General features: G+C 47.6%; 1 protein-coding gene across 1 annotated transcript in view; it reads left to right on the top strand.

Moving 5' to 3' along the window:
- Window positions 1-2,279: 2,279 nt before the first annotated feature.
- Window positions 2,280-20,668, top strand: part of LOC123765906 (uncharacterized) — a 44,574-nt gene continuing 26,185 nt past the window's right edge. The window contains exon 1 of the mRNA XM_069336893.1: window positions 2,280-2,560. Coding sequence (XP_069192994.1) covers window positions 2,280-2,560 — 281 coding nt within the window. The remainder of the gene's footprint in view (window positions 2,561-20,668) is intronic.

Consider the following 20,668-nt stretch of genomic DNA (forward strand, 5'->3'; position numbering starts at 1 on the left):
AGAAGATGAACCAGCCTTGCTTGATCTGATATATACCCTAAATGAGTCGGATATAAGGGAAGTTAAGTTGGAAGCCTCCTTGGGAATGAGTGATCATAGTGTATTGAGCTTTGAGTACCTGGTCGAGCTAGGAATTATCACCCCCAAAAATGAACTGGGAAACAAAGGGCTGGCGTACCGAAAGGGAAACTATGAGGAAATGAATAAATTCCAATGGGATATACATTGGGACACAGAACTCGGAACTAAGTCCGTACAAGACATGATGGACTATGTCACCCAAAAATGTCAGGAGGCTGTAAGCAGGTTTGTCCCAGCCCGACAGGAAAAAACAGAGAAGCAAAGGAAGAATCCGTGGTTTAATAAGGAATGTATGAAAGCAAAGGAGCTGAACAAAAGGGCATGGAGGAACTTCCGTAATAACAGAACACCAGAAAGTAGAGAGAGATACCAGAGAACCAGGAACGAGTATGTCAGTGTGAGAAGAGCAGCTGAGAAAATGTATGAAAATGATATAGCTAATAAAGCCAAGACCGAACCAAAGCTACTACACAGTCACATCAGGAGGAAGACAACAGTGAAGGAACAGGTGATGAAACTTAGGGTGGGCGAGGACAGGTACACAGAGAATGACAAAGAGATGTGTGAAGAACTCAACAAAAGGTTCCAGGAGGTCTTTACAATAGAACAGGGAGAAGTCACGGTGCTAGGAGAGGTGGCAGCAAACCAGGTGACCTTGGAAAGGTTCCAAAATTACAAGAGATGAGGTCAAGAAGCACCTATTGGAGCTGGATGTGAGAAAAGCTGTGGGCCAGACGGAATCTCACCATGGGTATTGAAAGAGTGTGTAGGAGCCCGTTGCTTGCCACTCTCCATAGTGTATAGTAAGTCACTGGAAACGGGAGACCTACCAGAAATATGGAAGACTGCTAATGTAGTCCCAATATACAAAAAGGGTGACAGACAAGAGGCACTGAACTACAGGCCAGTGTCCTTAACTTGTATACCATGCAAGGTGATGGAGAAGATTGTGAGAAAAAACCAAGTAACACATCTGGAGAGAAGAGACTTCGTGACAACCCATCAACATGGGTTCAGGGAGGGTAAATCTTGCCTTACAGGATTGATAGAATTCTACGATCAGGTGACAAAGATTAAGCAAGAAAGAGAGGGCTGGGCGGACTGCATTTTCTTGGATTGTCGGAAAGCCTTTGACACAGTACCCCATAAAAGTTGATGCATAAGCTGGAGAAACAGGCAGGAGTAACTGGTAGGGCGTTCCAGTGGATAAGGGAGTACCTTAGCAATAGGAAGCAGAGAGTTACAGTGAGGGGTGAGACCTCAGACTGGCGTGAAGTCACCAGTGAAGTCCCACAAGGCTCTGTACTCGGACCTATCCTGTTTCTGATATACGTAAATGATCTCCCAGAGAGTACAGACTCATTCCTCTCAATGTTTGCTGATGACGCCAAAATTATGAGAAGGATTAAGACAGAGGAGGACAGCTTGAGGCTTCAAGAAGACTTGGACAAGCTGCAGGAATCGTCGAACAAATGGCTGTTAGAGTTTAACCCAAGCAAATGTAATGTAATGAAGATAGGAGTAGGAAGCAAGAGACCAGATACAAGGTATCATTTGGGAGATGAAATATTTCAAGAGTTAGAGAGAGAGAAAGACCTGGGGGTTGATATCACGCCAGACCTGTCCCCAGAAGCCCATATCAAGAGGATAACATCAGCGGCATATGCCAGGTTGGCTAACATAAGAACGGCATTTAGACACTTGTGCAAGGAATCATTCAGAACTTTGTATACTATCTATGTCAGACCAATCCTGGAGTATGCAACCCCAGCCTGGAGTCCATATCTAGTCACGCATAAGACTGAAGTGGAAAAAGTTTAAAGGTTTGCCACCAGACTAGTACCCGGGCTGAGAGGTATGAGCTACGAGGAGAGACTACGGGAATTAAACCTCACGTCGCTAGAAGACAGAAGAGTTAGGGGGATATGATCACCACGTACAAGATTCTCAGAGGAATTGACAGGGTTGATAAAGACAGGCTATTTAATACAAGGGGCACATGCACTAGGGGACACAGGTAGAAATTGAGTGCCCAAATGAGGCATTGAGATATTAGAAAGAACTTTTTTACTGTCAGAGTGGTTGACAAATGGAATGCATTAGCCAGTGATGTGGTGGAGGCTGACTCCATACACAGTTTCAATTGTAGATATGATAGAGCCTAATAGGCTCAGGAACCTGAGCCTATTAGGCTCAGCATGCATCAGTCGTGCCCCACAGCATGCATCAGTCGTGCCCCACAGCATGCATCAGTCGTGCCCCACAGCATGCATCAGTCGTGCCCCACAGCATGCATCAGTCGTGCCCCACAGCATGCATCAGTCGTGCCCCACAGCATGCATCAGTCGTGCCCCACAGCATGCATCAGTCGTGCCCCACAGCATGCATCAGTCGTGCCCCACAGCATGCATCAGTCGTGCCCCACAGCATGCATCAGTCGTGCCCCACAGCATGGTCTTCCTGGCAGCGAGTCCTTAGTGTAACTCGCTCAGTCAAGAAGGTACTCGTTAATATGACGTACAAACTCTGACGTTATATCGAAGCAACAACAACTACGAATCACACTTTGAGAATATAATAAATATGAATATTCTTTAAGCTGACAAGTGTATACTGAACGAAGTGTTACTCATAAATCTCAAATAAATAGATGAGAATACCAGCATATTTTTTTTATTGTACAGGAAAATGCTCTTGGTGTCTAACTTTAAAAATTAAAATTAATCTGACATAACCTCCAACTTACCAGTTGTTTTGTTTAAATGGTGAAGTGTTTGATGCATCAAGAAAATCCAACTTCTCCTTTACATTGTGAATTTTCTTTGTAGGAATCAGAGAACGCAGATAACTAAGCAATTAGTTTTTAATACTTAGAGAAACTACCTGATCTTTGCTACAATACTCTAGAGTTGCCAACTAATGTTTTTATTTAGTTAAAAAAAAAACATTAAATATAATTAGATTAATTGGATAAATGTCATAGGAAAATATTCAAAATAAATTAAATCATTGGGAAAAAAAGTTTGATGATTTTCTGGCAGCATTGTTAGCAGGAAAGTTAAAAACTAACATTTTACTTTAGGCTTATACACTTAGTTTGCCATTAGTTTTGATCCGATTTTAATAATTTTCACGCAACGCACAATGCAACAGGATTAACATTTTCATTTCGAAAATCAAAATTGGTCCGATCATGATTTTTTCTGTAAATAATCAGTTATTTTTTTATAACAAATAATAGAACCGAATGTGACAGAGGAGTAATGATAATATACATTATATAGGCCCAGTGTGTATGACTCAGGCGCCTGGAGACTGGCCCGTCTGACATACACATTCAAACATGCAATGAACATATTCCAATACAAGAAATAAGCGAGTATGACATAAAGAAGCAACCTGCATGGCCTTGTAAATGAAGAACAACGACCTGGCCTTACTGCCAATAAGCAAGTGACTTGGCCATGTAAACTTTATTTATTAATTTATATATACAAGAAGGTACATTGGGTTTGTGAGAATACATTGGATAGTACAGTATTTACACTCTTGTAAAGCCACTAGTACTCGCAGCGTTTCGGGCAGGTCCTTAATCTAGCAGATAATTTTAAGTAGGTAAATTCTATCAGAATTGATAAATGATAAAGATACATTGCAAGAGAAAAATGAGATGAGAGAGCTTAGTAAGTATATTAAAGCACATTGTTATATTAAAGCTCTGATTACATTGACAGCTTGATTAGTAATTTAAACAATAAGCAAGCGACTTACAATCAATAAGCCTGCTACCAGGCCTTGTAATTGTAGAGCGAGCAGCCTGACTGCACAATCAATAAGCAAGCTACCTGCTTCTATAGTTAACTCACGATTAACGTGAGTTCGATTAACGCCTCAAACTCACGACCACTGGAATGCAAGACAGGAGTTCTACTAATCCAGCCCGTCCTCACAAACAAAGATCCAAGCTCGTTAATCCAGCCGCCAAACCCCTATTTATGAATGAAAACGGTTTACACACGTCTCTCAACTGATGACGTCCGAACACTTCCGGAACAAGTGCTTCGCTCACGTTCTCTGTTACAACCACAATTCTACAAATGCTTCACCCACGTACTTCAAATACAGACAATCGCCAACAGAACCTAAACACCTAACCTAACCTACATCTAACTATATATAGAATTTGAATGTATAATAATATTTATTTATATGTGAGAACAAACAAATTTTTAATACACTGTATGTTCAAATTGATGAATGCGGTCTGGGGAGGCCGGCCGCCGCTTTAAACAGCCTGGCGGCGTGAAGACGGGTGACCGATCATACTACGAATGGCCACAATAAGAGAGGGGTCCCAGAGAGACACCATTGGAATCTTTGAATACTTTGGGACCTTGACCGTCCCCCGGGCTTTGGGACCTTGACCGTTCCCCCGGGCTTTGGGACCTTGACCGTCCCCCGGGCTTTGGGACCTTGACCGTCCCCCGGGGATCACCTTAGACCACCAGGTTCTGGTCATATACACCATGAGAGTTGAAAGTCCCAGTTGGGTCCCAGTGTTGTGTCTGGGACCCTCTGTTATCGTGGGTGTTCTTAGCTAGGTCGGTAGAGTTAATGTTTTCCACTCTGGTGGTCGTGGGTTTGAGGCTCCTGTGAAACTAGGGAATGAGATATATATTAGTATATATTATATATACCCCGCATGCATGCTAGGGGTACCCGGCGGTGCACGGGTCTGTTTGTCTATCTCACCTATCTCCACATTCATATATCTATCCATCTATCTCCCCTTTCCACCTGCTTCCTCTTCTCTCAGAAAAATACATTATTAAGAATCACTGAACAACCGTATGAGTGTAAGAAATTATTAAGAAAAAAACTCCATATAAATCACACAGCATATTTCACAAATGTCTTCTTGGAAGACTGTTCAAACCGCCTAGGTGGGTGTTCATAATTGTAAATATTTCTCAAAGCATTTAACTTGGGCCTACCCAGACTAGCCTATGTCAGTCCCGTTCCCCAGACCATCCCTCCTGCAAATTTGGATGCAGGTTGACCCCAGCATCTAGCCTCCAGGTTTAGACAAACAGACCGATAAAGATAACAGTGCATTAAGTACTTCAACTTGAGTATATCTGAAGCACTCTAATGTTGTCGATACAGGAATGTTATGTATACAAGATCAATAAACAAGATATATAGGGAGCCGGTCGGCCGAGCGGACAGCACGCTGGACTTGTGATCCTATAGTCCTGGGTTCGATCCCAGGCGCCGGCGAGAAACAATGGGCAGAGTTTCTTTCACCCTATGCCCCTGTTACCTAAGCAGTAAAATAGTAACCTGGGTGTTAGTCAGCTGTCACGGGCTGCTTCCAGTGAGCAATGATGCCATCGTCCTCAGCCTCATGCTGTCCACCCACGTTCTAATTCCCGATAAAATCACATAAAAAATTAAAAAACCCACATGACTAAAACACAACACAGAAAGCTGCATTAATTCCCCGCAGCCCTCACTCTGCCTTTGGTGCTCCAAATGCCCCAAACAAAATCATGCATTTTTCACGAGCTTCTATTGCAAAAAACAGTTAATATTGTAGGTTTATACAGAATTTTATGCGTTTCAGTTCCACGTAGATTTAGTTATATCCTATTAAGGATTTAACTGTATATTATTACTGGTCACTAATACTACCTCGCCTCATGTCAGTGTGGGGATTAATAATTCTGTGTTTCAGCCCGAGTTATCTCGGTCGGGTGCGTTCCGTTTCGGTATGTTCGAATGTGAGCTTTGTTGTTCGGTTATAACTCACGCACCAGCCCGTCCTCCAAACAAAGATCCAAAAGTGATTCCATGCACCCGCCAAACCCCCTGTTTATAAATGAAAAGCGGTTTATACACGACTCACAACTGCTGACGTTCGAACATATCCGGAACAAGTGCTTCACTGACGAATTTTGTTCGAATCACAACGCTATAAATGCTTCACCCTCGTACTACAAATACAAATAATCGCCAACAGAACCTAAACATCTAACCTAACCTATCCTATGCCTATATATGCACAATACGCTAATATATTATAATATTAATTTACACTTGAGAAAATTCCCGTTTTGAATGAACAGCATGTTAAAATTTATGAATGCGTGTGTGGGGTCGACCGCTGGATGTAATGGACTTGAGTCGTGGACGGGTTGCACGCACGCGTTACACACATGCATACATGTATAATGCGTTCATTACACAAGCACTGACTACACATGAACTCAAAATACATGCACATTCGTAACATTTTTGGCAATGGATATTCATAGGCTAATTCATCATTTCTCTTCACTTAAGCGTAGTTTCAGTGATATTTTTGGTAAATAAATATATCACTTACAAGTGCAATTGTTTAATGATGTGTCGTAGGAGCATGGAAGCTCTCTGTTCGGCAAGACGAATGATAGCAATGAACAGTGAACAAGCAACAGCCTGTTGGACCAAGCTCCTACAAGTCAAGCCTGGCCCCGGACCAGGCTTGGGGAGGAGAAGAGCTCCCAGAACCCAATCCAGGTACAATCCAGGTACAATGAGCACAAAGTTAATATTAAAAAAGGCACTCAGAAATTGGCATTTGTCAAGAACTTAAATAATTTTTTTTTAAACTCATAACCATTCCTGGCAGAGGTTGGATGTTAGGTGGAGTGTTTGTCTAGTGACTCTACACCTGTGCCTCTACACCAGTGCCTCTACACCTGTGCCTCTACACCTGTGCCTCTACACCAGTGCCTTCTACACTGTGCCTCTACACCAGTGCCTCTACACCTGTGCCTCTACACCTGTGCCTCTACACCTGTGCCTCTACACCTGTGCCTCTACACCTGTGCCTCTACACCTGTGCCTCCAAGGCCCGCAGTGTGACTGTCCTCTCATGTATCACATTGTTTATCACAATGGTCAGAACTGACAAAAACATTAGTAAACTTTGTGTCACGTAATGTGTTCGTTTGCTGACCCGCGGCCACCATGGCTGAAGTGAGTGGTGCGGCCTCCTACGCTTCTGGCCAGGCAAAACCTCCATATTTTGTCCGGGGTGTCGAACTGTGAGAAGCCGCTGAACACTGTGCTGAGCACTATGCTCAGCACTGATGTGAGCACTGAGATGAGCACTGAGTTGAGCACTGAGCTGAGCACTGTGCTGAGCAGCTGAGCAGCTAAGCACTGTGCTGAGCAGCTGAGCACCGAGCCAGAGAGCACGACTGGTGCTCTCTACAACTACCCACATACGAGGCTGCTCTTCTACTCTCTAATACCAGGAAACTGATGAAAAGCCACAGGAACCGTAATAAAGTTTCGAACCAATGGCCTGGGTTTTCCCAGACGCACACTCCTGACGACTAACCCATGACCACGTCATGGCGTAGTCGTCTACAGTGTGCATCTGAGAACACCCTGTGCATAGGTTCGAATCCTCACCACGGTTACTGTGGATTTTCTCATCGATATATTAACATAATGTGATTCCTCTGTGTAAAAAACTGATATTGAGTAAAGATTGAGTAAAACATCTTCCAGTAGAGATATGATATGTTTGAGTTCTCCACAAATTGTTAACAAAATAGATGCCGAAATTGTATGTGTGTGTATCTGTCTGTGTGTCTAACAGGCTTTCTCTTTCATGGCAGTTAGCCGTGTGTAGTACTGTACAGCTCTGTACACTCCTGGTACAGACAACTGACGATCTTCTGTATTCTCCTCTGATAACTATAGAGCTATGGCCCTAAACTGAGTATTTTATTATAAAGGCATTGTGTTTCTATCTGGCGAACTAGTCATATCTGACTTTAAACTAGCATATAAAACGACAATCCGCCGACTTCCTGTCCTCGTCGAGGCCATTAGTGTTAGTGGCCCTTAGGTAAACTCAGGTACACTCAGGTAAAACAGGTTACTCAATAATACTTTGTGCTTTCATGTAGTATAATGTATTGAGTACTCCAACTCTCAAGGTAGACCTCTTATCTATCTGTGGATACTTCCTAACTTTGGGACCAAGTTGAAGTAGACAACCTTTGTCGAGAATTGCTTGGCAGAAAAGAAAGTTGTGTCATCGCTAGATATCTGCACGTTGCTTGTCAAGTATGCAAATTAGCTGTAAGATAGCATAACGAAGGTGAGAGCATATAACTAATAATATAGGGTTTTTAGTCCTTTATTGTTTGCTATCTCTCTTGGTCGATTGCTGAAAGATTTAAGAGATACAAGAGTTAACTGTGGCGTAGATAGTGCTATAGCTAATGTTTTCTCTTATGCTGATAGTGGTCTGTCCATCCTCCTTCACCTCTCATCCCCATCCTTATCCTTGGATGGATCACACTACCACACCCTTCACCTCTCATCCCCATCCTTATCCTTGGATGGATCACACTACCACACCCTTCACCTCCCTCCCCCATCCTTATCCTTGGATGGATCACACTACCACACCCTTCACCTCTCACCCCCATCCTTATCCTTGGATGGATCACACTACCACACACCTTCACCTCCCTCCCCATCCTTATCCTTGCATGGATCATACTACCACACCTTCACCTCCCTCCCCATCCTTATCCTTGGATGGATCACACTACCACACCCTTCACCTCTCACCCCCATCCTTATCTTTGGATGGATCACACTACCACACACCTTCACCTCCCTCCCCCATCCTTATCCTTGGATGGATCACACTACCACACCCTTCACCTCTCACCCCCATCCTTATCCTTGGATGGATCACACTACCACACCCTTCACCTCTCACCCCCATCCTTATCCTTGGATGGATCACACTACCACACACCTTCACCTCCCTCCCCCATCCTTATCCTTGCATGGATCACAAGGGAAATTCTAACAGAGAGATGTGAATTTGTTGGAAAAATTCAGTCAAATCTAATATATAAACTAAGGAAATTTATAATGAACACTGTCTTAGAGATAAGCAGTAATAGAGTCCAGAGAGACAGGAGAATTAATTAAAATCATTACTAAATAAGTTTCATGGAAAAAGCAATAAGAAACAGACTAACCGACACACACACACACACACACAATGAATTCAGTGAACGTGAATGAAGTGAATGAATTCAGTGAACGTGAATGAAGTGAATGAATTCAGTGAAGGACTGAGAGTAATGAGGGAGACAGTAGCCAACCTGCAAGATGATCTAAGGGCAGCAAAGGAGGAGATAAGATACCTAAAGGAGACTTCCACAATACCAGACACAAACCGTACTTCAGGGAGATGGGAATGGTAATGTGGAGGGGACCACCACAACCCAGATCTCATTTGCTGAAATGCTTAAAAAGAGCCCTGAAGCTAGGTCTGCGGTTAAGGAAGTTACCATGGAAGTGGCTTCCTCTCAGGAAGCAGCTAGATGTACTAGCCGGCTGATAGAGAGAAAAAGAGCAGTAGTAGTAGCAGGCATTAAAGAGCAAACAGGGACCAGACCAAAGGAGCAGAGAGACAAGGACAAAAACGCAGTTACTGAGATCCTTAAAGAGGTAAGGATGGAGGGAACTGACCAAAATGTTGAAAAGGTTTTCAGGCTTGGAAAGTTCAACAAGGACAGGGACCGAATGATAAAAGTGGTATTCATGAGCGAAATCACGAAAGAGGAACTGTTAGCAAGGAAGAGCGGTCTAGCAAATGTAGAGAAGTTCAAAAAAGTATTCCTGCAGAGGGATATGACAAGGGAAGAGAGAATACAGGCAGCAGACGCGAGGAAGGAGTGCAGGGAGAGAGAAAGGAATCAGAGTACTACAACCCAGAACCCTACAATCGCAGAGGGAAGTGGAGAACCCTCCTCAAACAGTGCAACAGCCACAGGGATTGGGGCACCACCCCCACATTCTACCCAACAGACACCCAACCTGCCCCATTCCCTGTCAGCCCCCCACTAAGTACCCACCTAGGGCACCCTCCCCCCACCCACCCCCCTCCTCCCACTCACCCCTCTCCCCAGGACCTCCCTTCTCCCCCATCCCCCAAGCCCTCCCTTCTCCCACATGCCTTCCCGTCTCTCCCACCCCCAAGCCCTCCCTTCTCCCCCGCCCCCCCACTCTCCCCACCCCACCTAAGTCTTTCCCTCTCCCCCACTCCCCTAAACCCTCCTCAACTTCCTCACCCACCTCAGCACTCCTTTTTCCCCCGCCCTCCACCCTTTTTCTCCCCCCCAAGCCCCCCCCATCTCCCCTATCCCCCAAAGCCTCTCCTCCCCCCATGCTTCCCCAACCCTCCCTCTCTCACCCCCCCAACCCTCCCTCTCTCTCTCTCCCCCCCCCCCAACCCTCTCCCTCTCACACTCCCCCCCTACCCTCCCTCTCTTACCCACCCCCTTACCCTCCCCCTCTCCCCCACCACCCCCCCCCTCTCTCCCACCCCCACAAGCCCTACCTCCTCCACCAGTCTCCCCGTGCCAGGTCCCCCCAGCTCCCACTCACCCCAGATCCCCCCCAGAGGAGAAGCAGAAGAGAGTCAGTTTCAGGGTGATGTACTCAAACATAGATGGGATCACAAGCAAGACAAGTGAACTAAGGGAAAGAGCACAAGAAGTGAACCCAGATGTAATCGGACTCACTGAAACAAAACTCTCTGGAATCATAACGAATGCCGTGTTTCCCCAGGAGTACACAGTAATAAGGAAAGAGAGGGAAGGTAGGGGAAGGAGGCGGAGTGGACCTACTCATGAGAAAGGAATGGAGTTTTAAGGAGATGGCCATCCCGGGCTGTGAGGAGTTCAGAGACTACATAGCAGGCACCATGACAATGGGAGGACCAAGAATAGTAGTAGCAGTAATATACAACCCTCCATCAAATGACAGATGACCCAGTCAAGAGTATGAAAACAACAACATGGCAGTTAAGACTATAATTGAGAGGGCGGCCTCTGCTGCCTGTAGAAATAGATCCCACCTGCTCATCATGGGCGACTTCAATCACGGAAGGATTGACTGGGAGAACAAGGAACCGCATGGAGGCGAGGATACGTGGAGAGCCAAACTATTGGAGGTGGTGACAAGAAACGTTTTAACCCAGCATGTCGGAGAACCCACAAGCATGAGAGGACACGACGAACCAGCGAGACTCGACCTAGTCTTCACTCTGAACGACTCCTACATAAGAAAAATCAGTTTTGAGGACCCAGTAGGAATGAGCGACCACAGTGTACTGGTGTTTGAGTACTTGATTGAAGAAGGGTTATTGAACTTGAGGAGGGATACCGAAACCATAAGGTTAGCATACCGAAATGGAAACTATTAGGGGATAAGAAAATTCCTAGCAGATATAGCATGGGAAACTGAGCTCAGGGGAAAGACGGTCCAAGATATGATGGATTACATCACGCAGAAGTGCAAGGACGCAGCAAACAAGTTTGTCCCAGTCCAAAAGGAAAACAGAGAAATGAAGATGAGAAACCCATGGGTTAATCAGAGATGTAGGCTAGCTAAGCAGCAAAGTAAAAGGGCATGGAGAAACTATAGGAATAACAGGACACTGGAGAGCAGAGAAAGATACCAGAATGCCAGGAATGAATATGTCAGGATGAGAAGAGAGGCAGAAAGACAATACGAAAATGACATCGCAAGCAAGGCAAAGACTCAGCCTAAATTGCTGCATAGCCACATCAGGAGAAAAACAACAGTAAAGGAACAGGTTATGAAATTAAGGACAGGAGCAGAAGGATTCATTACAAACGACAAGAAGTGTGTGAGGAACTGAATAAGAAATTCCAGGAGGTCTTCACCTTAGAGCAATGAGAAATCCCAGAGATAAGAGAGGGAATAACTAACCAGGAACCACTGGAAGAGTTTGAGACTACCAGCGGGGAAGTAAGGAAGTGTTTACTAGAGTTGGATGTGACAAAGGCTATAGGCCCAGATGGAATCTCCCCTTGGATACTAAAGGAAGGAGCAGAAGAACTGTGCCTACCACTCTTCATAGTGTATAACAAATCACTGGCAACAGGGGAACTGCCAGAAATTTGGAAAGCAGCTAACGTAGTACCGATATACAAGAAAGAGGATAGACAGGAGGCACTGAACTGAGGCACGGCCAGTGTCTCTAATCTGCATACCATGCAAGCTGATGGAGAAGATTGTGCGAAGAAAGCTAGTGGAGCACCTGGAGCGAAAGAACTTTGTAACACAGCACCAACATGGATTCAGGGATGGCAGGTCCTGCCTCACAGGGTTACTTGAATTCCATGACCAGGCAACAAAAATAAGGCAAGAAAGAGAAGGGTGGGCAGACTGCATATTTTTGGATTGTCAGAAAGCCTTTGATACAGTGCCACACAAGAGGCTAGTGAAAAGCTGGAGATGCAGGCTGGAGTGAAAGGGAAGGTACTCCATTGGATAAAGGAGTACCTAAGCAACAGGAGACAACGAGTCAGTGTGAGGGGTGAGGTCTCAGATTGGCGAGACGTTACGAGTGGAGTCCCGCAGGGGTCAGTCTTTGGACCTATACTGTTTCTGATATATGTAAATGATCTCCCAGAGGATAAAAAATCGTTTCTCTCAAGGTTTGCCGATGATCCAAACATTATGAGGAGGATTGAAGCTGAGGATGATAGTAGGTGGCTGCAAGATGACCTGGACAGACTGAGTGAATGGTCCAACAAATGGCTGTTGAAGTTCAACCCGAGTAAATGCAAAGTAATGCAACTAGACAGTGGAAACAGGAGGCCAGACACAGGATACAGAATAGGAGATGAAGTACTTAATGAAACAGACAGAGAGAAAGATCTAGGAGTTGATATCACACCAAACCTGTCTCCTGAAGCCCACATAAAGAGAATAACGTCTGCGGCATATGCGAGGCTGGCTAACATCAGAACAGCGTTCAGGAACCTGTGTAAGGAATCATTCAGAACCTTGTATATCACATATGTGATACCAATCCTGGAGTATGCGGCCCCAGCATGGAGCCCGTACCTTGTCAAGCACAAGACGAAGCTGGAAAAAGTCCAAAGGTATGCGACTAGACTAGTCCCAGAACAAAGAGGCATAAGTTACGAGGAAAGGCTGCGGGAAATGCACCTTACGACACTGGAAGACAGAAGAGTAAGGGGAGACATGATCACAACCTACAAAATCCTCAGGGGAATCGACCGGGTAAACAAGGATAAACTATTCAACACTGGTGGGACGCGAACAAGGGGACACAGGGGGAAACTGAGTACCCACATGAGCCACAGGGACGTTAGAAAGAACTTTTTCAGTGTCAGAGTAGTTAACAGATGGAATGCATTAGGCAGTGATGTGGTGGAGGCTGACTCCATACACAGTTTCAAATGTAGATATGATAGAGCCCAGTAGGCTCAGGAACCTGTACACCTGTTGATTGACAGTTGAGAGAGCAAAGAGCCAAAGCTCAACCCTTGCAAGCACAAATAAGTGAGTACAAAGAACACAATGTGAAAGAGACTGCGATAGAAGCAATAGGGAACACGAAGCGTGCCGCCATCAGACAATCCCGCTGAACAGTGTTCAACAAAGAGAACATTGTGTAGCGGTGTTGCTGTAAATCTTGCAAGATACACGATTAAAAAACCCAAGATAAATTGCAATTGCAGCAATGATATATATAATGAGGCCGCAAAACTCCCAGATTGATAGCATTTGTGCAGCTATCTTTTATCTGCAGCTTTTGGCGCCCTTATTTGATTACTGTAAGTTATGGTTGTTAGTTGTGTTTGTTAGTTATGTTTGTTAGTTATGGTTGTTAGTTGTGTTTGTTAGTTGTGTTTGTTAGTTGTGTTTGTTAGTTGTGTTTGTTAGTTATGGTTGTTAGTTATGGTTGTTAGTATTTTTGTTAGTTATCCTTGCTAGTAATTTTTGTTTATTATATTTGTTAGTTATGCTTGTTAGTTGTGTTTGTTAGTTATGTTTGTTAGTTATGGTTGTTAGTTGTGTTTGTTAGTTATGCTTGTTAGTTATGTTTGTTAGTTATGTTTGTTAGTTGTGTTTGTTAGTTATGTTTGTTAGTTATGTTTGTTAGTTATGGTTGTTAGTTGTGTTTGTTAGTTGTGTTTGTTAGTTATGTTTGTTAGTTATGGTTGTTAGTTGTGTTTGTTAGTTATGCTTGTTAGTTATGTTTGTTAGTTATGTTTGTTAGTTGTGTTTGTTAGTTATGTTTGTTAGTTATGTTTGTTAGTTGTGTTTGTTAGTTATGTTTGTTAGTTATGGTTGTTAGTTATGTTTGTTAGTTGTGTTTGTTAGTAATGTTTGTTAGTTGTGTTTGTTAGTTATGTTTGTTAGTTATGTTTGTTAGTTATGTTTGTTAGTTGTGTTTGTTAGTTATGTTTGTTAGTTATGTTTGTTAGTTATGGTTGTTAGTTGTGTTTGTTAGTTGTTTTTGTTAGTTATGCTTGTTAGTTATGGTTGTTAGTTGTGTTTGTTAGTTATGCTTGTTAGTTATGTTTGTTAGGTATGTTTGTTAGTTGTGTTTGTTAGTTATGATTGTTAGTTGTGTTTGCCCTCCTCTGCCGTGTTACTTGGTCCAGCCCGTGTCCTCCTCCTCCGTGTTACTTGGTCCAGCCCGTGTCCTACTCTGCCGTGTTACTTGGTCCAGCCCGTGTCCTCCTCTGCCGTGTTACTTGGTCCAGCCCGTGTCCTCCTCCTCCGTGTTACTTGGTCCAGCCCGTGTCCTCCTCTGCCGTGTTACTTGGTCCAGCCCGTGTCCTCCTCTGCCGTGTTACTTGGTCCAGCCCGTGTCCTCCTCTGCCGTGTTACTTGGTCCAGCCCGTGCCCTCCTCTGCCGTGTTACTTTGTCCAGCCCGTGTCCTCCTCTGCCGTGTTACTTGGTCCAGCCCGTGTCCTCCTCCTCCGTGTTACTTGGTCCAGCCCGTGTCCTCCTCTGCCGTGTTACTTGGTCCAGCCCGTGTCCTCCTCTGCCGTGTTACTTGGTCCAGCCCGTGTCCTCCTTTGCCGTGTTACTTGGTCCAGCCCGTGTCCTCCTCCTCCGTGTTACTTGGTCCAGCCCGTGCCCTCCTCCTCCGTGTTACTTGGTCCAGCCCGTGCCCTCCTCCTCCGTGTTACTTGGTCCAGCCCGTGTCCTCCTCCTCCGTGTTACTTGGTCCAGCCCGTGCCCTCGTCCTCCGTGTTACTTGGTCCAGCCCGTGCCCTCCTCTTCCGTGTTACTTGGTCCAGCCCGTGTCCTCCTCCGTGTTACTTGGTCCAGCCCGTGTCCTCCTCTGCCGTGTTACTTGGTCCAGCCCGTGTCCTCCTCTGCCGTGTTACTTGGTCCAGCCCGTGTCCTCCTCTGCCGTGTTACTTGGTCCAGCCCGTGTCCTCCTCTGCCGTGTTACTTGGTCCAGCCCGTGTCCTCCTCTGCCGTGTTACTTGGTCCAGCCCGTGTCCTCCTCTGCCGTGTTACTTGGTCCAGCCCGTGTCCTCCTCTGCCGTGTTACTTGGTCCAGCCCGTGTCCTCCTCTGCCCGCCTGTAACAGTTATTCTTCCCTTTGGAAATTCCCAGCAGAAGTTGTAGTTAGATTTTTATAACTCTGTAATTAAGACAAAATGCCACAATTAGAAGAAATTTTTAATTTATTTTATTTGGGATGAGGCTAGGGGGCGTCTCTTCCATTATTTGGGATGAGGCTAGGGGGCGACTCTTCCATTATTTGGGGTGAGGCTAGGGGGCGTCTCTTCCATTATTTGGGATGAGGCTTGGGGCGTCTCTTCCATTATTTGGGATGAGGCTAGGGACGACTCTTCCATTATTTGGGATGAGGCTAGGGGGCGTCTCTTCCATTATTTGGGGTGAGGCTAGGGGCGACTCTTCCATTATTTGGGGTGAGGCTAGGGGGCGACTCTTCTATTATTTGGGGTGAGGCTAGGGGGCGACTCTTCCATTATTTGGGATGAGGCTAGGGACGACTCTTCCATTATTTGGGATGAGGCTAGGGACGACTCTTCCATTATTTGGGATGAGGCTAGGGACGACTCTTCCATTATTTGGGAAGAGGCTAGGGGGCGACTCTTCCATTATTTGGGATGAGGCTAGGGACGACTCTTCTATTTTTTGGGGTGAGGCTAGGGGCGACTCTTCTATTATTTGGGGTGAGGCTAGGGGGCGACTCTTCCATTATTTGGGATGAGGCTAGGGACGACTCTTCCATTATTTGGGATGAGGCTAGGGACGACTCTTCCATTATTTGGGATGAGGCTAGGGGGCGTCTCTTCCATTATTTGGGATGAGGCTAGGGGGCGACTCTTCCATTATTTGGGATGAGGCTAGGGGGCGACTCTTCCATTATTTGGGATGAGGCTAGGGGCAACTCTTCTATTATTTGGGATGAGGCTAGGGGCGTCTCTTCCATTATTTGGGGTGAGGCTAGGGGCGTCTCTTCTATTATTTGGGGTGAGGCTAGGGGGCGACTCTTCCATTATTTGGGATGAGGCTAGGGGCGTCTCTTCCATTATTTGGGATGAGGCTAGGGGGCGACTCTTCTATTATTTGGGGTGAGGCTAGGGGCAACTCTTCTATTATTTGGGATGAGGCTAGGGGGCGACTCTTCTATTATTTGGGGTGAGGCTAGGGGCGTCTCTTCCATTATTTGGGGTGAGGCTAGGGACGACTCTTCTATTATTTGGGATGAGGCTAGGGGGCGACTCCTCCATTATTTGGGATGAGGCTAGGGGGCGACTCTTCTATTATTTGGGATGAGGCTAGGGGGCGACTCTTCCATTATTTGGGATGAGGCTAGGGGAGTCTCTTCCATTATTTGGGATGAGGCTAGGGGCGACTCTTCCATTATTTGGGATGAGGCTAGGGACGACTCCTCCATTATTTGGGATGAGGCTAGGGGGCAACTCTTCCATTATTTGGGAAGAGGCTAGGGGGCGACTCTTCTATTATTTGGGGTGAGGCTAGGGGGCGACTCTTCTATTATTTGGGATGAGTCTAGGGGGCGACTCCTCCATTATTTGGGATGAGGCTAGGGGGCGACTCTTCCATTATTTGGGATGAGGCTTGGGGCGTCTCTTCCATTATTTGGGATGAGGCTAGGGGGCGACTCTTCCATTATTTGGGATGAGGCTAGGGACGACTCCTCCAGCCCCCAGCTCTCAGCTCCCAGCCCCCAGCTCCCAGCCCCCAGCTTCCAGCCCCTAGCTCCCAGCTCCCAGCCCCCAGCTCCTCGCCCCCAGCTCCCAGCCCCCAGCCCCCAGCCCCCAGCTCCCAGCCCCCAGCTTCCAGCCCCCAGCTCTCAGCGTCCATCTCCCAGCTTCTTGCGTAATAATTGTTGGAGCTATACTCTCGTACCCACTAATTGGACCAGTGTTACATATGAGGTCCTTCAGAAGGCCAGCAGGCCAGACCAGCCCCTCACAACAGCAGGCCAGACCAGCCCCTCACAACAGCAGGCCAGACCAGCCCCTCACAACAGCAGGCCAGACCAGCCCCTCACAACAGCAGGCCAGACCAGCCCCTCACAACAGCAGGCCAGACCAGCCCCTCACAACAGCAGGCCAGACCAGCCCCTCACAACAGCAGGCCAGACCAGCCCCTCACAACAGCAGGCCAGACCAGCCCCTCACAACAGCAGGCCAGACCAGCCCCTCACAACGACAGGCCAGACCAGCCCCTCACAACAGCAGGCCAGACCAGCCCCTCACAACAGCAGGCCAGACCAGCCCCTCACAACAGCAGGCCAGACCAGCCCCTCACAACAGCAGGCCAGACCAGCCCTCACAACAGCAGGCCAGACCAGCCCCTCACAACAGCAGGCCAGACCAGCCCCTCACAACAGCGCGAAAATATCCCATTTTCTGTTAATGATGAGTTGCTATCTAACAGCGGCTGCGATTATTGTATAAACTCATCACTTGGGAGATGTAAATACGAGAGAACTGAAGTCAGAGAGGTAATTAACCTAGAGTAATTAACAGGCCGTTAATTACGTGAGTAGTGTAACTATTCTTGTGTTATTGTTAAAGGTTTAGTTCCTCAGTTTTAGAGTTTAAATCCTCTTGTGTACATTACAGTTTTAACTAAGAAAGTTAAAATGTTAATTTGTATTGATGTAACCACTCTAACTGCCCCAGAGTATCTACACTGAGGCCTCACTGAGAGAGCGGACCACACTCAGAGAGCGGGCCACACTGAGAGAGCGGGCCACACTGAGAGAGCGGGCCACACTGACGCAGGGGGGTCACACTGAGAGAGGGGACTACTCCGACGCAGTGGGGGCCACACTGAGAGAGCGGACCACACTCAGAGAGCGGGCCACACTGAGAGAGCGGGCCACACTGACGCAGGGTGGCCACACTGAGAGAGGGGACTACTCCGACGCAGTGGGCCACACTGAGAGAGCGGGCCACTCCGACTCAGGGGGGCAACACTGAGAGAGCGGACCACACTGACGCAGGGGGGTCACACTGAGAGAGGGGACTACTCCGACGCAGTGGGGGCCACACTGAGAGAGCGGACCACTCCGACGCAGGGTGGCCACACTGACAGAGCGGACCACTCCGACGCAGCAGGCCACACTGAGAGAGCGGGCCACGAGGAGAGTGGACCACGAGGAGAGTGGACCACGAGGAGAGTGGACCACGAGGACAGTGGACCACGAGGAGTGTGGACCACGAGGAGTGTGGACCACGAGGAGAGTGGACCACGAGGAGAGTGGACCACGAGGAGAGTGGACCACGAGGAGAGTGGACCACGAGGAGAGTGGACCACGAGGACAGTGGACCACGAGGAGAGTGGACCACGAGGAGAGTGGACCACGAGGAGAGTGGACCACGAGGACAGTGGACCACGAGGACAGTGGACCACGAGGACAGTGGACCACGAGGAGAGTGGACCACGAGGAGAGTGGACCACGAGGACAGTGGACCACGAGGAGAGTGGACCACGAGGACAGTGGACCACGAGGACAGTGGGACACCAGAGGACGGGGACGCCTGGCAGCGGCGGACGGCCTCGGCGCCATAACCTGAGGAGGAACATGTCGCGCAGCAGAATAATGACTATCACTTTCATAGAGAAATGTGGCGTGAGTCCCCAGGAGGATGGGTGAGGCGGCCGGATGAGTGAGGCGGCCGGATGAGAGAGACGGCCGGAAGAGCCGGAATGGGTGAAGGGAGAATGAATATGGAGGAAAGGGTGACATTCCACAAGAGGCGGGAAGCGGGAGAGTATTGAACACGCGGCATCAAGAAGCCACACTGGGATAGGCGCCGCCCTGACAGCTCCAGTCTCGGGATAGTCTATTACCGCGGTGTCTAGCCCCGGCCCGGGCCTCTTAACTCTCCCCCAACTCCTGGGAAGAAGTTTAATATTTAGACGACACCCGGAGCGTTCAGTGTCACCTCCTGTAGGGTGGAGGTCGACACCCGGAGCGTTCAGTGTCACCTCCTGTAGGGTGGAGGTCGACACCCGGAGCGTTCTGTGTCACCTCCTGCAGGGTGGAGGTCGACACCCGGAGCGTTCAGTGTCACCTCCTGCAGGGTGTAGGTCGACACCCGGAGCGTTCAGTGTCACCTCCTGCAGGGTGGAGGTCGACACCCGGAGCGTTCACTGTCACCTCCTGCAGGGTGGAGGTCGACACCCGGAGCGTTCACTGTCACCTCCTGCAGGGTGGAGATCGACACCCGGAGCGTTCACTGTCACCTCCTGCAGGGTGGAGGTCGACACCCGGAGCGTTCACTGTCACCTCCTGCAGGGTGGAGGTCGACACCCGGAGCGTTCACTGTCACCTCCTGCAGGGTGGAGGTCGACACCCGGAGCGTTCACTGTCACCTCCTGCAGGGTGGAGGTCGACACCCGGAGCGTTCACTGTCACCTCCTGCAGGGTGACAGTGAACTGTTTACTACTACTTTTTTTTCCACACCACACACACACACACCCAAGGGCGCAGCCGTGACAGCTGACTAACTCCCAGGTACCTATTTACTGCTAGCTAAAAGGGGTATTCCGGGTGAATGAAACTTTGCCCATTTGTTTCTGTCTCGTTCGGGAATCGAACTCGCGCTACAAAATTACGAGTCCTGCACGCTATCCACCAGGCTACGAGGGTCCCCCTGGAGTCAAAGTCAACTTTGAGTGGCCCTGTGTGTGTGTGTGTGTGTACTCACCTAGTTGTGCTTGCGAGGGTTGAGCTCTGGCTCTTTGGTCCCGCCTCTCAACCGTCAATCAACAGGTGTACAGGTTCCTGAGCCTATTGTGCTCTATCATATCTACACTTAAAACTGTGTATGGAGTCAGCCTCCATCACATCACTTCCTCATCCATTCCATTTGTCAACCACTCTGACACTAAAAAAGTTTTTTCTAATATCTCTGTGGCTCATTTGGGCACTCAGTTTCCACCTGTGTCCCCTAGTGCGTGTGCCCCTTGTGTTAAATAGCCTGTCTTTATCAACCCTGTCGATTCCCTTGAGAATCTTGAATGTGGTGATCATGTCCCCCCCTAACTCTTCTGTCTTCCAACGAAGTGAGGTTCAATTCCCGTAGTCTCTCCTCGTAGCTCATACCTCTCAGCTCGGGTACTAGTCTGGTGGCAAACCGTTGAACCTTTTCCAGTTTAGTCTTATGCTTGACTAG

Source organism: Procambarus clarkii, chromosome 37 (genome assembly GCF_040958095.1).
Source record: "Procambarus clarkii isolate CNS0578487 chromosome 37, FALCON_Pclarkii_2.0, whole genome shotgun sequence".
Taxonomy (NCBI): Eukaryota; Metazoa; Arthropoda; class Malacostraca; order Decapoda; family Cambaridae; genus Procambarus; species Procambarus clarkii.